The sequence below is a fragment of the Vipera ursinii genome (assembly GCF_947247035.1).
Source record: "Vipera ursinii genome assembly, chromosome: 4".
Lineage (NCBI taxonomy): Eukaryota > Metazoa > Chordata > Lepidosauria > Squamata > Viperidae > Vipera > Vipera ursinii.
In genome coordinates, this window is record NC_139514.1 from 81,747,006 (window position 1) to 81,769,577 (window position 22,572).

At 39.8% G+C, this 22,572-nt stretch overlaps 1 protein-coding gene across 1 annotated transcript in view; it reads left to right on the forward strand.

Annotated features, from left to right (window-relative positions):
• The window catches only part of OCA2 (OCA2 melanosomal transmembrane protein), a gene marked incomplete at its 5' end in the record, with an annotated part of 243,872 nt that overhangs the window by 39,096 nt on the left and 182,204 nt on the right, over positions 1-22,572 (forward strand). Inside the window, 3 exons of the mRNA XM_083361506.1 lie at positions 1,828-1,976; positions 3,035-3,117; positions 4,129-4,282. Of these exons, the coding sequence (XP_083217632.1) occupies positions 1,828-1,976; positions 3,035-3,117; positions 4,129-4,282 (386 nt within the window). The remainder of the gene's footprint in view (positions 1-1,827; positions 1,977-3,034; positions 3,118-4,128; positions 4,283-22,572) is intronic.

Sequence of the window (22,572 nt, forward strand, 5' to 3'; positions counted from 1 at the left end):
CTTGTCTGAACTGACATGCAACCATAAACATTCTAGTTAAGTGTTTCAAAGAAGGCTATAGCAATTACACATTGGCCACTTTGTTCTATATTAATATATTATGAAATGAGTTCCATTTTCTTCTTCAATAATTTTGAAGAATTTTTATAATGGCTTCTGAATATGCTATTTGTGTAATTACAGAGTGTATTTTATTCATATTGTGAACAAGGAAGCAGCTCTAATTAGGTGCACCCAAAGCTTTTTGTGGATACAAATTATGGCTATACTCATAAAATTGGCTACAGGCTGTCAAAGTATTTTGGGTTGTTAGGTTAATTAATACAGGTCAGTAAACATTTTGAAACACAATTCAAAGAGTCAAGATCTGAAAAGCACAAATCAACCTGGACATTATAGCAGTCATTGATGCAATGTAATGTCTGGCCTTTTTGGAAACTATATACAATATAAGAATAGTATGAGGATTTTTTAAAAAATGTACTTGTGGGATGTCTACATCAGGGGTAGACAACCTCGGCTATTTTATGACTCATGGACTTCAACTCCCAGAATTCCTGAGTCAGCTGCTGATTCAGGAATTCTGGGAGTTGAAGTCCATGAGTCATAAAAGAGCCGAGGTTGCCTACCCCTGGTCTAGATGATTAAAAACCAGCTCTGATTTTTAAGATCTCTCTGTCAGATAGATAGGTAGATAGATAGATAGATAGATAGATAGATAGATAGATAGATAGATAGATAGATAGATAGACAGACAGACAGACAGACAGACAGACAGACAGGCAAGCAGGCAGATGTAAAGACAGATCTTAGAAACCAGGATTGGTATTTGAAAATCTAGACCAAATTCTAGATCTAGAGCCAGATCAATTGTGGATAGAGATTCTACAAGTGCATCTCTTTTTCTTTCTCTCTGTCTCTGTCTCTGTCTCTCTCTCTCTCACACACACATCTCTGTCTTTATGATCTGCATATCTATCTATCTATCTATCTATCTATCTATCTATCTATCTATCTATCTATCTATCTATCTATCTATCTATCATCTACTTTGTGTCTATTTGAATTATGATTGAAAGCCCTTGTAACCATTTTTATCAATTGTTGATGCCACCTTTTGCTGCATAACTTTCTGATGTATTGTGCCAGGTTGCATATGAATCTGACCATAGTATGGGAAGTTGCCATGTCAACACCCAGTATCTATTCAATATGTTGTATTGAAACCACTTGGGAACTTTGGGAAGCAACCCAGCAACTTCTGTGTGCCAGAGTGTGCATGGCAGGAAAAATGGAATTTAGAGGCAGAATATTTTTTGATATTTATCATATTCCCCTCTTCTCCATCTACAATGAGGTCTTTGTAATACTGTTTATAAGCTATCTCTCTTTCTCTCTCCTGATATCCCCCTCTCCCTCCTGATATCAAAGGAATCTAGATCTTTCAATCTCTTATAAGTAACAATGAGGGAGAAGAAAGACAAACCACATTTTCTTCTGAGGAATTTTCTTTTTCCCCACTTTTCATTTTATCAATGGTTACTTCTATTTGTCAGAGATGATGATAATAATAAAATTTTAGGCAGAATGTTCTTCAAAGAGACATGTTCTTTAAATCTCTGAAATAGGAGTTGGATGTTTTTGAAGTAATTATTTTAACTATATAAAATTACAGAAACAGTAAAAATTCAGATCACAGTAGAATGAGGAAAAGGGATGATACCATGATTAGTTTTTTTATGGTGGCATCACAAAACTCATAACTTAAAAGAGTATACGTCTTTCACTCTTAGAATAATGTGGAGTCCTTAACAGTCTTTCTATCAGCTGTGAACTTTACCAGTTTCAGTGATTCTGCTCTTTTAAAGGTAGAATTGGGAGGGCCCTTTGTAACTGAGCGACAACCAAAAGACTATGTTGTAGTTCAAATTGGACAAATAGAAGACTCCAGTCCTAAAAGGAGACATCAACAGCAAGTAAGATATTAAGAAATTGAATCTTCTCCCTCCACCTTACAGATATGCTCATAGTCTTATCAGGCAATGTAGGAAGAATCAAAAGTCCTATTGATCTTGAAAGAAAGATGCAGAAGTTTCTAGAGTCCAAAGCAGATTTTGACATGAAAATTGTATTAACAAGGCAAATGGGCCAAGGGTATTTATTGGTGTGCCAGGTCATCTTAATTATTTCTTTCCAACTGGTTACCAGGTATAGGAGTATAAAGGCCTGCAGTTTAAAATGATTTTATAACATTTACATCACTTCTTTCTGTCACATTAAAAGTTGAGGTGGCATTACACTGGTAAACAAAGACATTAGAACAGGTCTGGAAAATAGAATGTCAAAGACACAGTGTTAAGTGTTTAAATTTATAAGGTTAATTGCTTAGTTTACATAGATAAGCAAGAAAGGAGATCAGCAGGCATTGTGATAAGGCAGTAAGAAATCTGGGGAGCTTCCAAGTATAAGTAATTTCAGTATAATTACAGCCAACTTCAATTAGACATTTTGCATCTCTCTCTGTTTTTCACAATATACCAATTCCTTTATTTTAAACTACCATCTTCTCTCTCTGGGCAACATTTATTATATGAATATTTATTGAATACATGCATTTATTTTGCCCATACAGTGAGAGCAGGCAGCAGTCTTTCCTTCCCTAGAAAAAGTGGAAAAGGAGGATGAAACCTAGCTAGTTCAAAGCATTTTTCTCCTAAGACCTCCTTTCCCCACACTTTAAAACAAACAAAAAAACATGGATTTAATGTACACCATTCTAATTTGATCCCCTGACACACTGGTTCTTTACCCTTAATGGGTTCACACCCAATAAGATGTAATTCCTGGCCATCTTGAACTATTAGCTTAATTAAGGAATGACTCTCACCCAATTTACTGTATATATTACTGGTTTTAAAGATTTCTATATGCCAATATGTCTAGAGTCTCTTCTATCAAATTAGCAACTGGAATTGGTGTACTAGGTACTCAAACCTATTAAATTTCTTAATTCTTTCTTTCTTTCTTTTTGCAGATTTCATATAATTGGACTCTTGCATTAAATCTGAAGAAAAATGAGCAAGTTATTGTGACTAGAATCTTTGAGACAATGAATAGGTTCGTTCATGAAGCCAATCAAACCCATTAAAATATTTTATATTTAATAATTATACAGTTGCTCTAATTAGAATATATTACAAGGGTGGGTGGGTGGGTGGATAGCATTGCTGCACATGCTGCTATTATGCCCCTCTTCAATCATTTGAATTAAAACTTGCAATCTGTCTCATGGATTCCTTCTTTTCTCTTTTGCTGGGAAAAAGAAGGCTGCCAAGACATATCCTTTTTTTCCTCATTGCCTAAATATTTTATTATGCCACCTGAAGAATTAAAGAAAGGAAAACCCTTTTTATGAATGTTTACACTGGTGTGCATTTGTATAATTACTTTCAATGAAATGGTCGCTAAGTGATATGGTTGCTAATGAAACCATGTAACTTAGAGAGAGTGGGAGAAAAACAGAAAGATACTGGATGCTTTCATCTCATTCAAATACAGCACCCTGAACTCGACCCAATTTTCTTCTCTCCTTTTTTTGCCCTCATGGAGTGTAGAGATTGCTTAAACAGGCCATGTCTTCCAAGCTGTGTTTCTTTAAAAAGTGCTAACCATAAGTTAACAAGCTTATCTCTGCAACCTTAATTAGTTGATTAAAATCTTCTGGCTGACTCCCTTCTGCCTAGAATTGACCAGACTTTAATCAATTCCACACTGAAAGTCTGTTTTTGTCATATATGCAGGGACTGGTTGTAGAGTTCCTTTTTCATCACTGTTTTAATTGTGAATGTTCATTATCTGAGGCCATTGCTAAACAAGGACTATCTGTATATCCTTGTTTTCTAAATCTCTTTTCAGAAGTTCAGTTTTCATGCTAGTTGTTAAAATGACCTAAAAAGATCTTAATAATTTGAAATATTCTAAATCATTACATAAACTATTTTGCAACATAGAATAATAGCAACAAGATAAAGAGCATACAATTAGTAATGCTTAAAACCTTTAGCAATATGAACCTGTGGTCATTTCTACTCCAGCTATGAAATAGAAATTTAAAATTTCTTTCAACAGAAAAGAAACCTCCCTAAGAATCCAGGCATTTCTTCAGGAATCAGAAATCATTCCTCTTTCTATGACACATCAATATCTTCATGCAAATGTAGAGGCTCAAGTCACAATAGCTTCAATCATTTTAGCAGGTGTTTATGTTCTGATCGTGTTTGAGGTAAGAATAATCATTTCAATCAAGGGAAATATGAGCAGAATTGTTTTTGTCAGTTAGTATAACAACCTGAAAATTGGAATAAAAATCAGTGCATTTCAGTTAAGTACATCTACAAGCCTACATCAATATCAGTATCTTTTCATTTGATTTTTTCTCATTGATTTTCAGTAGCTTTGCATTCTATTTTAAACCCTCTGTTTTTGTGAAGTTGAAAACCAATTATAACATAGCTCTCTATGATAAATTATACTTAGTTTTTTTTAAAAAAAGATCACTTGGAACTCTGATCAATCCCATCAACCCTTTGTAAAAACATAATAATTAAATGGGAAGTGCTTAACATTCTGATTGCTAGTAATCACACTGGAAGCTATTTTGGACCTTAGCTGTGTTTTTGGTCAGAAAGATGGCAGGCTGGTATTGGGATAAAAAGAATGAAAAAAAATCTTCTATTTTATGTCTCCTTCCCCCAAATCTCTCAGTACCTCATAATACTTTTGGACCTGCATAAGGCTTGGAACAGAAGTAGGATAATATTGTTTGCCCTGCTAAGCACTAAGGCAGAACTAGAAAGCCTAATCTCTGAGCAACCTACCAATCACATATTATTTCAGTCCCTACTTTTCAACTGGCACCCAACAAAATTTTTTGTGTGGTACCTTTGAGTCAGCATTGATTCCTGGCAACAACCTGGACAAGTGGCTGAAGTTTTCTTGGCTAGATTTCAGAAATGGTATGCCTTTTCCTGCTTTTTATCTCAGCCTTAAAAAGCAAGGTCACCCAACTGGCTGTCAGGCTGCCTAATTTTATCAGAACTCCCTCCAGTAATGGTTATACTATTTTTCATATAGTCTGGTTACTAAGCAATTATGAAGGGATGAAGAAGTAAAGCTATCATCTATCATCAACTGCTTAGTGCTTTATAGGTAACATAGAGGACAGCTACTAAATATACACTTGGATGTGTGGAGACAATTCTTGAATAGCTTGGGAAATAGTGTCTAACTCAAGATTTGCTTTGAAGTCATTCTCTTTATTTTGATCATTTGTTTGGAAATATATTATCTGATTCCTGATTTCCGTCCCTTTTTAGGCACTATTGGAGCTACAGAGGAGTTGCAATTTATGGTTATATTCTTCCATGTTAGGTTTTTTTCCCTTCACAGCATAATTTATTTCACAGAACAGTAATTATTTTTTTATTAAATATTTTGCATTTCCACTATAATCTTCTCCCATCAATAGATATAAGATTTTAATGTTTCTGTAAAATATGATAAAAAGTGGCTCGGGCTGAAAATTAAGATTGCATTTAAACACGCTTGCTACTCCAAATCATAGCAATTGTTCTGTTTTTGTGTTGCTTTCTCACAGAGAAAAAATATTTTTCAACCAACTTAGGGAGGGTGCCACTCCATCCCTCCAATGGAAAAAACCCAAAACTTTCAAGTGCTTCTACTTTTTAAAGTTTCATGTTTTCTCCTGCTTAATGACATTCAGGTTGAATAGTTTAATATAGTTGAATAGTTGAATATTTAATATTAATATTTAATTTCACTCCTACTGTTTAATAGGAGTGATGTACATGCTCCATCTTGTAGCTCAGGGATGTCAAACTCAATTTCATTGAGGGCTGCATCAGCATTGCGGTTGCCCTCAGGGGGCCGGGTGGGTATGGTCAGGGTGGGTGTGGCCTACTGGGTGGGCATGGCTAGAGTGCATATGGCCTACTGGGTAGGCATGGCCAGCTCTACATAATTCGTATCAAGGGTGCCTATGGGGGCCTGGGCAGGAGTGGGACAGATCTGAGGGTCTCTGGCAGAAAGAGGGTCTCTGGGCCAGGGCCAAGGCAGTGGGGGCCGTTCCCTCACTGTTTCCAGGATGGCTTTGCGGGCCACATGAAACCACTTCGCGGGCCAGATTCGGCCCCTGGGCCTTGTGTTTGACATGTCTGTTGTAGCTTATTTGTGTTTTCTTTCTTTGATGGAGTTGTGTTGGGTAAATTGAATATTACAATGGCATGGTCGGTGAGCCCAAGACACTGAGGGGAAAGACAAAATGAGAAAGCTTTTAATGTTGAACAAGTTACAAGAACTGTCTTCCACTTATGTTTGCATGTGCGCAAGCGTGCGCATAAATACTGCATATGTGGAAAACAAATAGTTTCAAAAGGAATGATCGGTTAAAGAGACAATGCTCCCCTCATGTTTAAACATACAGAAAATATTGAACTGGAGAAAATGAGGTTTTAAAAATAGGAAGCAGGCTTTTAAGGAAAGTTTGGCTTGTTCATTTTTTAAAAAAAAATATATTTTATTGATTTTTTAACATAAACACCATGATATTTGGTAAACAGCATTGTGTCTGGGTTTATGTTTAAAAAGTAATCACTAACAATCAGTTTCTGTATTCCAAAGTCCACATAATAACTTTGCTTGATTTTCTCTTCTTCCAATAATATTCTCTGTGCCAACCTTAAATTAATACAATTCTTATTAGTTTGATAGGTAACAATTAAATATAAAGATTTTTCTAAAAATTCTACCAATAATAATCACCTCAATATCATGCTTCTTTTCTATCTGGTCATCTTGGTTGCCTCATCATGAATCCTGTTTACAATTTTATTTAAATTTATCTTCCCTACAATGTTCAAAACATTCTTATTGGTTAAAATTTTCCCAGAGTTAATTACCTTAAAGTATTTAAATCTATGTTCATATCTCAAAAAGTAAGTAAGAAAAAGACACAAAAGAAAAACAAAGAAAAAGAAAAGATGAGAGAGAGAAAAAGAAAAAAGAGAGAAGAATAAGAAAATAATATACTACTTAAAATACATATCTCTCTTAAACTAGTATGCACTTATTTCCAATTTTTTTCTGTTCTTTTTACCCATAATCAAACCAATGTTTAATCTTCAAATCTTCCATTTAATAAATCCAATCATCTAATCTTGGACTCTATTCAAAACATTTTTTAAATTATCCATTGGAATTTTCTTAAAATCAATTACATTTAAATATCTAAAACATATCCTTTATATTGATCATCCCAAACATTTTTCTATTTCTCATATCAAAGAACAAAATAAAAAAAGAGAAAATAAAAATACTGCCTTACTTGGAGGGTTCATCCCTCTTAAACTAAAATCTATTTCTTCAATCATATTCAAACAAGTGTTTAATTTTTAAATATTCCCTCTGATACACCCCATCATCTAAATCCTCAATTCTCATTTTAATCCTCTTCTTTTGCCAAGCATCTTTCCCAATCAATATATTCCTTTGAATTAAAGAGTCTTTCTATAATCTTGTAAATATTGTTGTGGATATAATAAACAAATCAAACATCATGTGTTTGTAAAAAGATTTTGCCCCTTCATATTCATTGAAGATTTTTCTCATCATACTTTGTCTCCCCATTTCTTGTGGTACTCCCAACAGCTGTGCAACCCATTTTGTCAAATCTTTTTCCTTCTCCTCAAATTTACTTTGTGGTCTTAGAGTACAAGTTATCTTTTCCATGTTCAGTGTTTCTTATAAGACTCCATTTGAATCTCCACTAGTTTATATTCAGTTGTCTGCTTTACATGATCTCTCTCTCTTTTTGTTTTCTGATCATTTATTTGTTGTGATGTTAAATTGAGAATGCATTCATTTAAATTTTCAAATTCATTTTTAATTTCTCATGATTTGAAATTAATATAATTTGCATTTGTTATAACAGAACTTACATTTCCTCCTGGGAAATATGTATTTTTTTCTTGATATGTTCTTTCTGCAGATGTCTGATGCTCCATAATGACCAAAAATCCTTTATCTGCCAATCATTTTAAAGTCACAATTTAAAAAATATTTATAATCCAAGAAGGTCAATTTTTTCCCTAAGTTTTATAGTTCTTACTTCATAGATAGTCCACAATGTTTTCTTTTCTTTTGTTACAGCTGCTTTTTGTTTAATCAAAGCCCTGAAGGTCACAACAGGCTTTTCTTTCTGGGCTGTATATTTAGGGCAGTATTTTCATCCACCACTAGATGTCAGCACCGGTCCATCTTTCAATTTTCTGTATTTTTATTCCCTGTAATTTTAATTCGCCGCTTCTGTTTAGAGGAGGGTGGAGCAAAGACTCCCCTCACTTTCAGAGGATTTTTACTTCTGGGGTTTGTTTGTTTTTTCCCAGGAAATCAGTTAGGTAGCAGAGAGGGAATCAATATTCTTACCCAGTTCACTTATGCTGTTTACAATCACACTTAGTTCAGTGCTTTTTGGCTTCAGCTGCATGTAACTTGGGCTAGACTCATGAGTGACACTAGCCTTTCTTCTGTCGGTTTTTGGAGAGCTTTCCTCAGACGTTTGGATTGACCACCGTCTCTCCAGGATCGGCAGGGCTTCCCTCCTTACTTGCCACCTCTCTGGGTGGCTTTGGGCCCATTTAGGGTCCCCAGACAGAGAGAAATCAGCCGTAGGGCATGGATCTTCGCAATCCCTCTGGTGTCATGCTAGTTGTGCAGAACTGGAAGCTTGTTCATTTTTTTTTAAATGAGAACTATTTTGGGTCTGTTATTGCTCATTAGGATCCACAGTATTCCAAGGAAACATCAAAAATAAAGCTGTTTAATGATATGAGCAAATTAAATACAGATATTTATTTTTTAAAAAGTTCTGTGGGGTTTGCTAATGTATTCTTATATGGTGCAGCAGGTACCTGGATTTTGGTAAAAATATGGAAATCTCAGCCATCAAGGTACAAAAGTTATGTATCATTTCTCAGGAAGTTGTTTTCTTTAGTTATTCTGTTGAATATATAAATAGGAACTTGATCAAGTTTCTTCCTTTTCCTCTCCATTACTTACAAGAATCCTCAACTACCCTTACACAAAATATATCAAAGGGCAAACTCAGTGTTATTTACACCACATGTATATTCAAGATAATATAGTTTTGTTTGATCTTTTTTTTCTAAAAGCTAAATATAGGTAGTTTCTTCAAAGCCCTTCTCTGTCATTGTCATTTCTATTACATCTGAATACTTCTAAAATTGTGGTATTTAGAAATAGAAACAATATTTGATGTGGCTCTGACCATCACTGAAGATAGTAGAGGTATATTGATTTATGTGATTTAATAGCTATATATTAATAATGGCAGCCTAAAGTAGCATTTGCCAGTCTTTGCATTTGTTTCACTCTACTGACTCATATTCATCTTGTGCTGAAATACAGTTCATTATGAAAGATATTTTGCACCTTCAGGGAAGGGGTTAGGGTTATTATTTGTATACATTAATTTTTAAATCTATGGCAAAGCTCAAATACTTAGTGTCAGGATCCACCTCAATCCACATCTTAGGAAATAAGAACTCTTGGATGCAAGTTTAGTCCAAAAGGAAAATGTTTACTAGGATGGAATCGATTGTGGCAATACAAGACGGAATCTAACAAAGTTACATTTCAATCCTATATAAAGCATTCCCATTTCAGCCCCTCCCCTCATCCATTTGGTCAGATGTCAGGCCCTTCCATGGGAAAGGGAACTCTCCTTGGTTTTATGGTTATTGCTTCCTTTTGTTGTAAATGAAGATGCAATCCAGATCTGTCTCTCCCCCTCCCTCCCCCCAGTTCAAATGTTCCCTGTTGTTTGAAGATGCCTAAAGTCTATCCTCTCCCCCCCCTTCGGAGAGATGGCAGAATCCCCAGAATAAGCACATTGTTCTACCTATACATTTATGAAATGTGATATAAATGGATTCTGACATTCAGCTCTCCTTTCAGAAAAAAGATGAGTCCATCTGTGGGGAAAGAAAACATATAAATGTTAGCCAGGTTTGTTCGGATATTCTGTATGAAACCTCTTAAGCAACTTAGGTGCTTTAACATGGAGTTTGTTAACCCACTCATTTTCTGAGGAGGGGAGGTGTTTCCATGCCACTAAATATTGTATCGTTCCATGGTGTTTTCTGGAATCTAAGATTACTTTCACTTCAAAATGTTGTTCTCCTTCCACCATGATGGGGGGTGGTGGTGGTGGGATTTTTGCTCGTAGTGGTGATTGTTGTTCTCTCTTTAATAGACTGCACTGGAAGGTTGGGTGTATTCGTCTAAGATTTTTGGGTAGTTCTAATTCAACTGTTACTGGGTTTATGATTCTTTTAATTGGAAAGGGTCCAATATATTTTGGTCCTAGTTTTTTACAGGGTTGGAGTGATTTCAGGTATTTTGTGGATAAATATACCATCTCTCCTACCCTAAATGGTGTGGGATCGGTTCTTTTTTTGTCTGCCTGTGTCTTGTATGCTTTTCTGGCATCTTCCAATGCTTTCCTAACGATTGGCCATGTATTTTGTAATTGAGCAATCCATTCCTTCAGATCAGGGATAACCGGTTCTTTTGGGGTTAGTTCTGGTATTGGGTTGAAACTCTGGCCTGTAGCTACTTGAAAAGGAGTGTAACCTGTGCTTGAGTGGACTGCATTATTATATGCTACTTCTGCAAAAGGCAGTAGGTCCGCCCAGTCGGACTGCTGAAAATTAATAAAGCATCTCAGATATTGTTCAAGTATATTATTAAGTCTTTCAGAAGCTCCGTCTGTCTGAGGATGGTGACTAGATGACAGTCCTTGGGTGGTTCCTAAGAGGGATAAAAATTCTTTCCAAAATGCCGACATAAATTGCACCCCTCTGTCAGATGTGATGCGTTGTGGTACCCCGTGCAATCTGTAAATATGCTATACAAAAAGTTTTGCTAATGCTTTTGCGGTCGGGATTTTTTGGCAAGGTATGAAATGTACTTGCTTAGAGATCAGATCTGTGACAGTCCAGACTACGGTGTTTCCATTACTTTCTGGCAGTTCTACGATAAAATCCATGGCTATTTCTTTCCATGGGGCTGAGGGGTTTGCCACTAGTTGTAACAGACCTGGCGGTTTCCCTTGCAGTCTTTTGGCCATCGTGCAAATTTGACAGCTACCCACATAGCTTTCTATGTCCTTTTTCATAGATGGCCACCAAAATTGCCTTTTAGTTAAGTGTAGGGTTTTTACAAAGCCAAAGTGTCCTGCTGATTTTGTATCATGGCACAGTTGCATGAAATTGATTCTCTGTGTGGCAGGTATATATAGCTTCTCCCCCACCCACGGCAGTCCATCTTTAATTGTGCACACATGTTTATTTTTCTGGAACCATTCATCACTTTCCAAAGACTTCCTGAATTCTATTCCAGTTTGGCTATCTACCTTCGGCTTTATTTTTTCTTGTGCCCTGGTGGTGACTGGTGCTGCCAGTTGTTGTTCCGGTACAAGTAGTTTAAAGTCAGTAACTCTTGTGCTTTTATATTGGGGCATGTGGGATAATGCATCTGCCAGGAAGTTCTTCCCCCCTGGTAAGTGTTTGAGAGTGAAATTGAATCGGTGAAAATGTTGGGACCAGCGGGCTTGCTTAGGAGTGAGCTTCCTGGGCGTTTTTAGTGCTTCCAAATTTTTGTGGTCTGTCCAGACCTGGAAAGGTATTTTATTTCCTTAGTAATGCCTACCTCAACGAGAATGCCTCTTTTTCCCATATTGGCCAGCGTTGTTCTGTTTCTGTGAGTTTTCTGGATGTGTATGCGCATGGTTGCAATGTCCCCCCATCATTTTCTTGTAATAGTATGGCTCCTACCGCTACATCACTCGCATCTGCCTGTATTACAAAAGGTTTGTTGGGATCTGGGTGTTTTAGGACAGGTTCAGCAGAAAAAAGTCTCTTTAGCCTCTCAAATGCTGCTTGACATTCCATTGACCATTTCAGAGGCTGGCTGGGTTTCACGGGTGACCCCCCCCCTTCATTTTCAACAAATTTGTGAGGGGCATGGCTATTTGGCCAAATGCGGGGATGAATTGGCGGTAGAAATTTGCAAACCCCAGGAAACTTTGCAATTGCTTCCGTGTGCAGGGTGGTGCCCACTCTAGTACTGCCCTGACCTTCTCAGGGTCCATTTCGATGCCCTCTGGAGATATGCGATACCCCAGGTAGTCGATTTTTTCCTGATGGTATTCACACTTCGATAATTTAGCATATAAATGGGCAGCTTGCAACTTCTTCAGGACTGCTCTGACTAGTTTGATATGTTCCTCTTTGGTTTCTGTGAAGATAAGGATGTCATCGAGGTAAACCAGGACCCTCTTATATAGGTGCTCTCTCAGCACGTCATTAATTAATTGCATAAAGACTGCGGGGGCCCCTTGCAGTCCGAATGGCAATACTTTGAATTGATAGCACCCCATTGGGCAGTTGAATGCAGTTTTCCATTTGTCTCCTTCCTTAATCCTAATATGGTAGTATGCTTCCCTCAGGTCTAGTTTGGTAAAAATCTTTCCTTTCGATAGGTGGGATAGCATATCCTTCATTAGGGGAAGGGGGTACAGATTACATTCACTAATTGTGTTCAAATTTCTATAGTCCACAACCAAGCGAAAAGACCCATCCTTCTTCTCCCTGAACAGAACCGGGGCGGCCACTTTGGGTTTGGCAGGCTCAATAAATCCTCTTTCTAAGTTTTTCTTTATGAATCTTTCCATTTCTGCCATTTCCCTTGGGCTCATGGCATACATCCTGGGTTTTGGGAGTTTTGCCCCAGGTTTGAATTCTATGGTGCAGTCTGTGGGGCGGTGGGGGGGGGAAGCTCATCTGCTCTTTCCTCACTGAAAACCTCAGCCAGGTCCCTGTATTCTTCCGGTATCTCTGGTACCCCCTTCTCTTTCCCCACTGCTGCTGTCTCCTCCCTCTGGGTTGGGGGGGTGCTTTTGGAGTCTAAGTTCTTCTGCCCCCCTTTGGGAAATTGAGTTCTGCTGTCCTCCAGTTTATCCCGGGGTTCCATTTCTTCAGCCATTCCAGTCCTAGAATCATTGGGCATTCCATGCCTGGGGCCACTATAAACGTTATGTCCTCCTCATGGGGCCCCAGTGATAGGTGGATTGGTAAAGTGGCTAGGGTGGCTGGTCCTCCCCCTGCTATTGTCCCATCTAATTGACTAAAAGAGATTGGTTGTTTTAGCTTCCTCACTGGGATGCTCAATCTCTCCACCAGCGTTGGGCTGATAAGGCAGCGGATGCACCCAGAGTCTATCAGAGCTTTTATTTTGGCTGCTTCAGGCATAGGGGAAGCTAATATAGTCACTGTCTTAAGTATGGGTGGAAGGGGTCCACTTACCAATGGTTCTCCCTCTGAGCTGTCTTCCAAGTTGTCCACCGTCCCTGTGGTGCAGGCCGGAGTCCAATCCCAGTTCCTGGCAGGAATTGTGGACTCTACAGCCTCTGTCCCCTTCATGGAAGATTCTTTTGTGTTGCCTTGGGGCTTCCCCGGCTTCTTGGAGGATGATGCCTCTGGTTTTCGTGGGGGGGCTTTTGAACGACATTCTGCAGCATGGTGGCCCTCTCTCCCGCAGTTGAAGCAACCTGTTGATTTTTTGGCTGTGGCTGGTGGGTTTTCCCCCTCGCGTGTTTGCTCGGGTGGCAGGCGGCCCCATGGTTTTCCTCTGCGTTGTCTCTTCAATAGGTGTATTTCCACTTCCTCCGCCAGGATGTACCAGTCATCAAGATGGGGTGGGTCTCCTCGAGGCAGGCAAGTGTCATACAGGTCGTAGTTTAGACCGTCTTTGAAGTGGCTGAGGAGGATGACTTCTGGCCAGTTCAGCTTGCTGGCAATGGCTCGGAATTCTTGGGTATAATCAGCCACTGCTCACCTGCCCTGCCTCACCGTTTTGATTCTCTCCCGGGCCTTACGGTCAGCCAAAGGATCCTCAAACCGCTGCCTCAAAGATGACATGAATCGGTTGAAGTCGTTGAGTTCTGGGGCGTTGGAGTCATGCAAGTTCACCACCCAGTCTGCAGCCGTCCCGTCCAGGGCAGATTGCACAATTCGGATGCGTGCTTTGTCACTGGGGATGTCCCGTCCGTACTCTTCCATGTAGCTGAGGACTTGGGTTAGGAAAAATCCCAGTCGTGATGGCTCCCCCTTGAATTTGACTTCCAGGGGCGGGAGTCTTTGGATGGAGCATTGTCTGCACCAGGGCCTGTATCGCTCCTCATCCTGGTCCCCGTCTGTGGTTCTGGGGTGGGTGGGTACTGCTGAGGCAGCAATTCCTGTTCCATTGGACGGCCCCGGGGTTTCAGGTGTAGGATCCCCTCCATTACCTTTCCAGTTGCGTCCCCAGGCGCTGCCTTGGTTGCGATATTCAGCTCTCTCCTCCCTCAGTGAGCTCAGGGTTGCTTTCATCAGATCAATGGCCTTTTCCAGGTTCCGCTCCTCCTCACTGGCGTGCAGGGAACTCTCCATCTCTTGCCTCCATTCCGGTTGGTGGTTACTCTGCCTCAGGGTCACTTCTCCCGAAGCCTTTTCCCACTCACTTTTCCTTCCAACGCCCATCGACCATTGGGGTTTTCGGTCGTACTGCTCCACCGCTTCTTCCCTGGGGGAATATGCTGCTTCAGCTTCCCATTGTCTCTGGGATTCCATTTGGGGGGAAGACTCCCCCTCCATGGGGCTTCCCTCCTCTCTTGCTTCGTCGCCAGACATTGTATTTGTTGCAAAGTCCCCCGGTAAGGTTTTCCCTTCTAGGTTGACTCTTAAAGCCGATTCCGTCTACTGTCAGGACCCACCTCAATCCACATCTTAGGAAATAAGAACTCTTGGATGCAGGTTTAGTCCAAAAGGAAAATGTTTACTAGGATGGAATCGATTGTGGCAATACAAGACGGAATCTAACAAAGTTACATTTCAATCCTATATAAAGCATTCCCATTTCAGCCCCTCCCCTCATCCATTTGGTCAGATGTCAGGCCCTTCCATGGGAAAGGGAACTCTCCTTGGTTTTATGGTTATTGCTTCCTTTTGTTGTAAATGAAGATGCAATCCAGATCTGTCTCTCCCCCTCCCTCCCCCCAGTTCAAATGTTCCCTGTTGTTTGAAGATGCCTAAAGTCTATCCTCTCCCCCCCTTCGGAGAGATGGCAGAATCCCCAGAATAAGCACATTGTTCTACCTATACATTTATGAAATGTGATATAAATGGATTCTGACATTTAGTTTAACTGCTATACTTTTATATACTTTGTATCTGTATTAACTGTGTTAACCTTCAACAAATTGCAGTGCATTCTATAACAATTCATTTGTTCAAAGGATATAGGGACATTTTTAGATTCTAGGCAGCATGGTGGCACATTCATTTTATTTACACTTATTTACATTTTATTACCAAGAATTACAATAAATCCTGATTTAGTGGACTTCAACATAATAGACTTCAGATGCAGCAAATGAAATTTGTGTTGAATTTACACCATTTTAAATTATTTATGTAATGAAATAATTAAGAAAATCCTGCAAATAATGTCACCAATCTGTGAGATTATAACATCAGTGAAATAATGTAAACATATAAATGGATGAAATACCTTCTGATTTAATGGACAGTCATGAATAATAGACATCACTTTCCCACAACTGGTCTGTTAAATCCAAGTTTCACTCTATAAGGAAATGTCTCTGTGTTGCCTAATGATTTTGAACAAGAAGTTACTTCAAAAGTACTCTATTTCCCATGAGAACAGTGAGCAATATCTGTCTCCTTTTGCCTCCATTATAAATTGTCAAAACTGCTGCTAATGCTGTCCTGTAATAGCTAAATGGGTTAATCGTCCATCAAATCTCTTTTCTGCTGGGCTGATTAATCACAATATTGCCATGGGAAGTAATGTGAGAATTGGTGCTATCTGCACTGAGGTATACATATATATTATATCCTAAGTTGTTCACATTCAGAGAATGGATGTGCCATCTTGTGTACTAGGTTTACTTCAATAGCCATGCAGGTACTCATTCTTTATTTGTCACTATGAGAATGCTTTGGCCATTTGACATTTTTTGATTGGTGGAACACATGCTTTTAAAATGACAGCAAAATTAGTGTGACTGATAGCTTGACGGCAAATACAGAGATAACTGGGTGGAACAACCTAGTTGACTGGCTGATTGGCAGTGTGCAAGGGAGTTGATAGCATACAGAGTAAACTAGTTGGGTAGCTTTGCCAGAGGCTGTTACATTCAGTGTTTTAATGTGTGCATGGATGTAGGTGGAAATATGATTATTAATAAAGAATGATGGATTAAGAGAGGGGCCCCCAACCTATGGTCCATGGCATGGGACCGGGCCATGGGCTCTTGGCCTGTGGGCTGTGGAAATGGCTGGCTAGTGCATGCATGTGTGGGTGTGCATTCCCCCCCCCCACTCGTGCTAGCCTGTGGCCCTGTTTGGACATGCATGCGGGTGCAAATGGGGATGCTATTGCGGGGTGGGTGTCTGCAACCCTTTTGTGAATGAGCTACTAGCCGCTGTGGGGGGTGCATGGCTGTTCGTGCATGCACACGGTGCCAGTGCATGCCACATGTGTGAATGAGGCTGCTAGTTCTGTGTGCATGGCCCTGCATGCGCATATGCATGCATGCACACCAATTTTGAAGCTGCTCTCCTTCCCTCCGGTCTGTGAGACCGGAAAGGTTGGAGACCTCTGGATTAAGAGATAATGGGAGACTATATGTAAGAGAGAGTGAATGGATGAGAGGCTGAACAGAAGATGGCTAAGGGCCCAATTTTGTCTTTGGCCTTGCTAGTTTCCCCAATACACCATTTCATAAGGAAATAGAAATTCAAAAAGAATATCTATCTTTAACAAAACCACTGATTAAGTCAAACTATAATCACAGAGTATGTAAAATTACAGTACTATATGGGCTTGGCCCAAAATACTTCCAGAGCAACCTTCTTAGCAGGAATTGCCTCATTCAATATGTTCATTTTTTGAGATGTTCTTGGTGATTCCCCACTTTAGTGAGACCAGGCGGGGTGGGTGTTACAGACCAGATAGTATAACTTTTCCATTATGGCTTTGGTATTATAGAATATATTAGCTTTTACCTGGAAATCAGATTTCCCCATTATTAATTACTTTTTTGACAAAAGTCTTAGGGAGAGTTGGTTATGGTTGCTTAAATGTGCGTTGTTCTGATGCTTTATTATTTTTGTTTTGTATGAACAGTTTTTACTGATTATTACTTGTTAAGACAAACATTTTAATTAAATTACATGAATTTAATATCTTAATATTGAGTACTGTGAATGTTCTGTGTGCATTTTCTTGGATTAACTGCTAAGAGTCATTACAAATATGCTAGCATTCAAGAATGTTCAACCAATTGGTGCTTCAGTCTCAGTGCAAAGTTTGTGATGCATTCACAAGATAAGCTCTGCTGGTTTATTTTGCTTTTCATTAGTTGGTATGATTGTTTGACCTTGGACATTGTGCTTTAGATTGCTAAACTGTTGCTTTAACCTTTTATTCTATCCCAAGTCATTGCTGTGAGCTGGGTGGTATCTAAATCATACAAACAAATATAGATCCTAATAAGAAACTATATGCAATAGAGAGAAAGCAGAGCTGCTTAACTCATTCTTTACATCAGTCTTCACACAAAAAGAAACTATAAGCCAACCTACCAAAAACATAACTGTAAAAGATGAACTAGAAATAAAAATTAAAATAAGGAAGAAAATGGTAAAAGAACACCTGTTTGACCTTGATGAGTATAAATCACTGGGACCTGATGGATTACATTCCAGAGTTCTGAATGAGCTGGCAGATGTTATCTCACAACCATTGTATCATATCTTTAAAAAATCTTGGAGCACTGGGAAACTATCTGAGGATTGGAAAAGAGCTGATGAGGTTCCCATCTTCAAAAAAGGAGGGGGAAAAAACAGACCAGGAAACTACAGACCAATCAGCCTAACATCAATATCTGGGAAGATACTGGAAAAATAATAAAAAACCAGATCTGTGAACATCTAGAAACAAATAAAGTTATAAGTAGTAGCTGGACGGGTTTGTTAAAAACAGATCATGCCAAATCAATCTTATGTCATTCTTTGACAGTAAGTAAATTAATACACCAGTGAAATGATGTGGACATAGTATATTTAGTTTTCAGCAAGGCATTTGACAAAGTAGACCACAGCCTCATCTCCTACTGAAGTCACATGATTGCTCAGCAACTGGTTTGCATTTATGCCTGCTTGCAGTGTCCTGTTGTCATGTGACTGTGATTTGCAGCATTTTGCCCAGAAATTGGTGTTTACTTCTAGTTTCTGGGCAAAAATCCCCCTTGGTGAACAATTGGTTCACTTAACAGTGCTGGCATTTGCTTATCAACCACTACAAAAAAGGATGTAAGTTACAGTCACATGGTAGACCACTTAATGACTGTTGTGATGTACAACTGTAATTCCAGGGTCAATTATGGTTGTAAGTCAAAGACTATTTGTACGGTTAGATGGATCTGTCTTTTTTAAAAAAGAATTTTATTAGATTTTATAGTGTTAGGGATAAAATAGAGTTGGAATTAGGATTAGTTGTTAAATGAACATTTTCTTCAACAATTGGAAATATAACATCTAATCCTGGGAAATAAACAATACCATGTAATACTCATTTAACGCAAATAATAATAAAAGAAGCCAAAGAGACTTGCTGGGTTCAATGTATAATTTAAAAGAATATTTTCAGTTCTGGCTGGGAAAGCAGTGAATGATTTAAAAATCAAAATGGCACATTCTTTTCTTACCACCTAGGATCTTCCTGGGTCATGCTCTTTGTGTTAGGAATTTTGGAAGAAAAAACTTTCTCAAGGATAACTGAAGTTTTTTATGAAATCCACTGAGGTTCTTACTTCAAAGAAAATTGAAGTAAGAGGTCTGAAATTGATGTCAGAGGTCTGAATTTGTTTCACCTTGTTTTATTTTTAGAAATGTATCTTAGAGGTCACTAGAAGGGAATAATATAGCTGATCATATCATAAACACTAACATGTTACACACTGATGGCATATAGAAAGCAGAAAAGAAAACAATTTATTAGAAATGTAAAATCTGACCTGATATTTAACTCTGCATGTGACTTGGGGTTTTTAAAATAAAACTTACCTCTTTCTCATCAGAAAAACCTCAGAAGATTTTTATGTCAGTGGGTTGCTGAGTAAATAACACTTTTACACCTTTTACACTTTTACATTTTGGAGGATGCAAGGCTGTCTGATGAGGCCTGTGAAGATCCCTATTGTATAAGGAGAAGGTCACACTGGAGCCACTGTTATTTATCCACAAAACGTTATTCACTGTTTCAGAATTCATCCTTGATCAGGTTGTCTTTAGAGAGGCTCCTAACATTTTAATCTTATCTCCACATGAAGAAGGATAGCCCTGAAATGTAAATCTTTAAATAGGAAAGTTCTCCATAAATGTGATATGCTCTTGATTTCAAAAATTTCCCTTGATAACAATGACATATAAAAGATTGTCTCTGGATCCCAGTACATAAATCCTTTTTTTATAAATGTCATAATGCTACTATCAATGAAATTTGTTTGTACCAAACATTTATAAACTGTGTACTGAAGAAGAAAATTAAAAATGTTATGCAGCATAAATAAGTGTATACAGTATGTGTGTTTGTCCATGCATGGGTGTGTGGATATGGAATTCCAGAGGTATTTTTGAATTTGGGCAAACAAATATCTGTTATAAGACCAGTTAGTTTCTTGAATACCTTTTCTATTTGGTTAATATACAATATAGTTAATATATTGTACAACTAGATAACAATATTTCAAAATGTCATAATGACAGGTGCATACATTTCCATGGGGCATACATTTCTGATCAATAATATAGCTTTATTGGATTACATAGAGCTTTTTTCAAGTTATTATTTTTAATCCTCAATTTCCTGGAATGAGAGAGTGGAAGGACATTTTGACACAAAAGTGATGTATCCACTGCAATGCCTGTGAAGGATTTTCATCCAATAGGAATTCACACCTACCTCTGGGCTCCATAAATTTACTCTCTTCTGAAGGCCCAAGGTTCCCTCAAGATATGTGGCAAAAAGCTGCAGGGAAGAGGAAATGCACAGAAAATCAAGCTTTATGAAATTTATCAGATTTCATTGTTCTGTTTTTTGCCTAGCTATTAGGCAGAGGGAGACAGGTTCTGCAGCCATGTTGCACCTCTTGCACCTGGTTATTTTTTAAAAAGTATTGTGTTAAAATTACCAAGAGCAGGGGTGTCAAACTCAATTTCACTGAGGGCTGCATCAGCATTATGGTTGCCCTCAAAGGGCCAGATGGGCGTGACTGGCTAGGTGTGGCTGGGTGGTCACAGCCGGGTCGCCATGACTAGGTAGGCGTGGCTAGGTGGGCTTGGCTGGCTCACTTGGTGCAGCTGACTCAGTATGGCCAGATGGGTGTGGCTGGGTAGGTGTGGCCAGGTAGGTGCAGCCAGCCCAGCTCCACTGACTCGGGATGACTGGGATGGCATGGAACAAGTTGCACTGTCTAATTTGATGTGGGGACAACTCAGTGTCTCACAAGCAACTTGCCTCCCCAGACTGCCTGCAGTCAAGTGTGTGCGTGTGTGCGTGCATGTGCACACACACACACACACACACCCCACATTCCAAGTTTGGGGACTTTTATACACAGAGGAAGGAGAGGTCCTTCTCCCCAAGCTGAGGCATTATTGGCAGCTTGCCAGCTCAGATGTAGTTTAAAGTCTCCAAACTTCAAAAGGTGTGTATGTGTGTGCATGCACGCAGCATGCCAAAGTTGGATGTGAGCCTGGGGTGTACATTAAGCTGTGCTCTATGCCTCCCCACCTGCACCACAATCACACACCTTGGGGCCCCGCAGCCAGGCCAGCCCTGCCCCATGACTTGTCTTGCCTTGCCTCATCCCTGTGTTGGCAGCACCAGCACCAGCAGCCCTGTCAAACATGAGCCCCACCACCTCTCTGCTCTTCTCAATCCCCCGAGCTTGGAGGGAAAGTTGCCATCGCTGCCCACTGGGTGAAGCAGCCACCTCGGAGTGGCACCTGTGAGCCTCAACTCCCGCCATCTTCCTGCACAACCTGAACAACCTTCCATGAACAACCTGGCCAAGGAGAGCAAGCACAGCAGCAGCAACAGCCTCGAGGAAGAGGTAAACACGGCTGGGTGTGGCTCCGAGGTGGCTGCTTCACTTGATAGGCTGTGATGGCAGCTTCTCCACTGGACTGGATAAGAGTAGAGGGGTGGTGAGCTGGATGGGGTCATTACTGCTGATGCTGCCATGGTGGAGGCGAGGTGAGGCAAGGCAGATAAGTGAGGCAGGGGTAGCCTGGCTGCAGGGCTCCGAGGTGCATGAGTGCAGAGCAGGTGGGGTAGGGCTGAGTGCAGCTTATTGGATGTCCTGGGCTCACTTCCAGCTGGCCATCACTGCCAGCTAATGAGTGGCCAAGGGGCAGTAAGCTGGAGCTGCTGCTGAGCACTGCCAGCCCCCGCACACTCATTGCCTCCTGTGTGTGTCCCCAAGGGGAGAGCCTGGCTGGGCTGGGGTGGACTGGGGCCAAGGCGGCTGGGGCCGTCCACTTGCCATCTCCACGGTGGCCCTGCAAGCCAGATCTAAACAATCATGGGCTGGATCTGGCCTGTGGGCCTTGACTTTGACATCTCTGATATAGAGGGAATTATTGTATTCTTTAAAATAATACAGAATAATCAGAATAATTCATGGACTTTCCCTCCCAAACTAGGAGGGAAAACTGCTTATATGTTAATTTAACCTCTCCACCCAATAAATAGATTCTGTACCAGTTACAAGTTGTTGTTGTTGTTATTTGCAAAATCATGCCCGACCCATCACGACCCCATGGACAATGTTCCTCCAGGCCTTCCTGTCCTCTACCATCTTCTGGAGTCCATTTAAGCTCACGCCTACTGCTTCAATGACTCATCCAGCCACCTCATTCTCTGTTGTCCTCTTCTTCTCTTGCCCTCAACCTTACCCAGCATTAGGCTCTTCTCCAGTGAGTCCTTCCTTCTCATTATGTGGCCAAAGTATTTGAATTTCAACTTCAGGATCTGGCCTTCTAAAGAGCAGTCAGAGTTGATCTCCTCTAGGACTGACCAGTTTGATCACCTTGCAGTCCAAGGGAGTCGCAGGAGTCTTCTCAGTCTTCAAAGGCCTCATTTCTTTGGTGCTCAGCCTTTCTTATGGTCCAACTTTCACAGCCATACGTTGCAACTGGGAAGACCATAGCCTTGACTATATGCACTTTTGTTGGCAGGGTGATGTCTCTGCTTTTTAGTGTGCTGTCTAGATTTGCCATGGCTTTCCTCCCGAGGAGCAAGCATCTTTTAATTTCTTGGCTACAGTCCCCATCTGTGGTTATC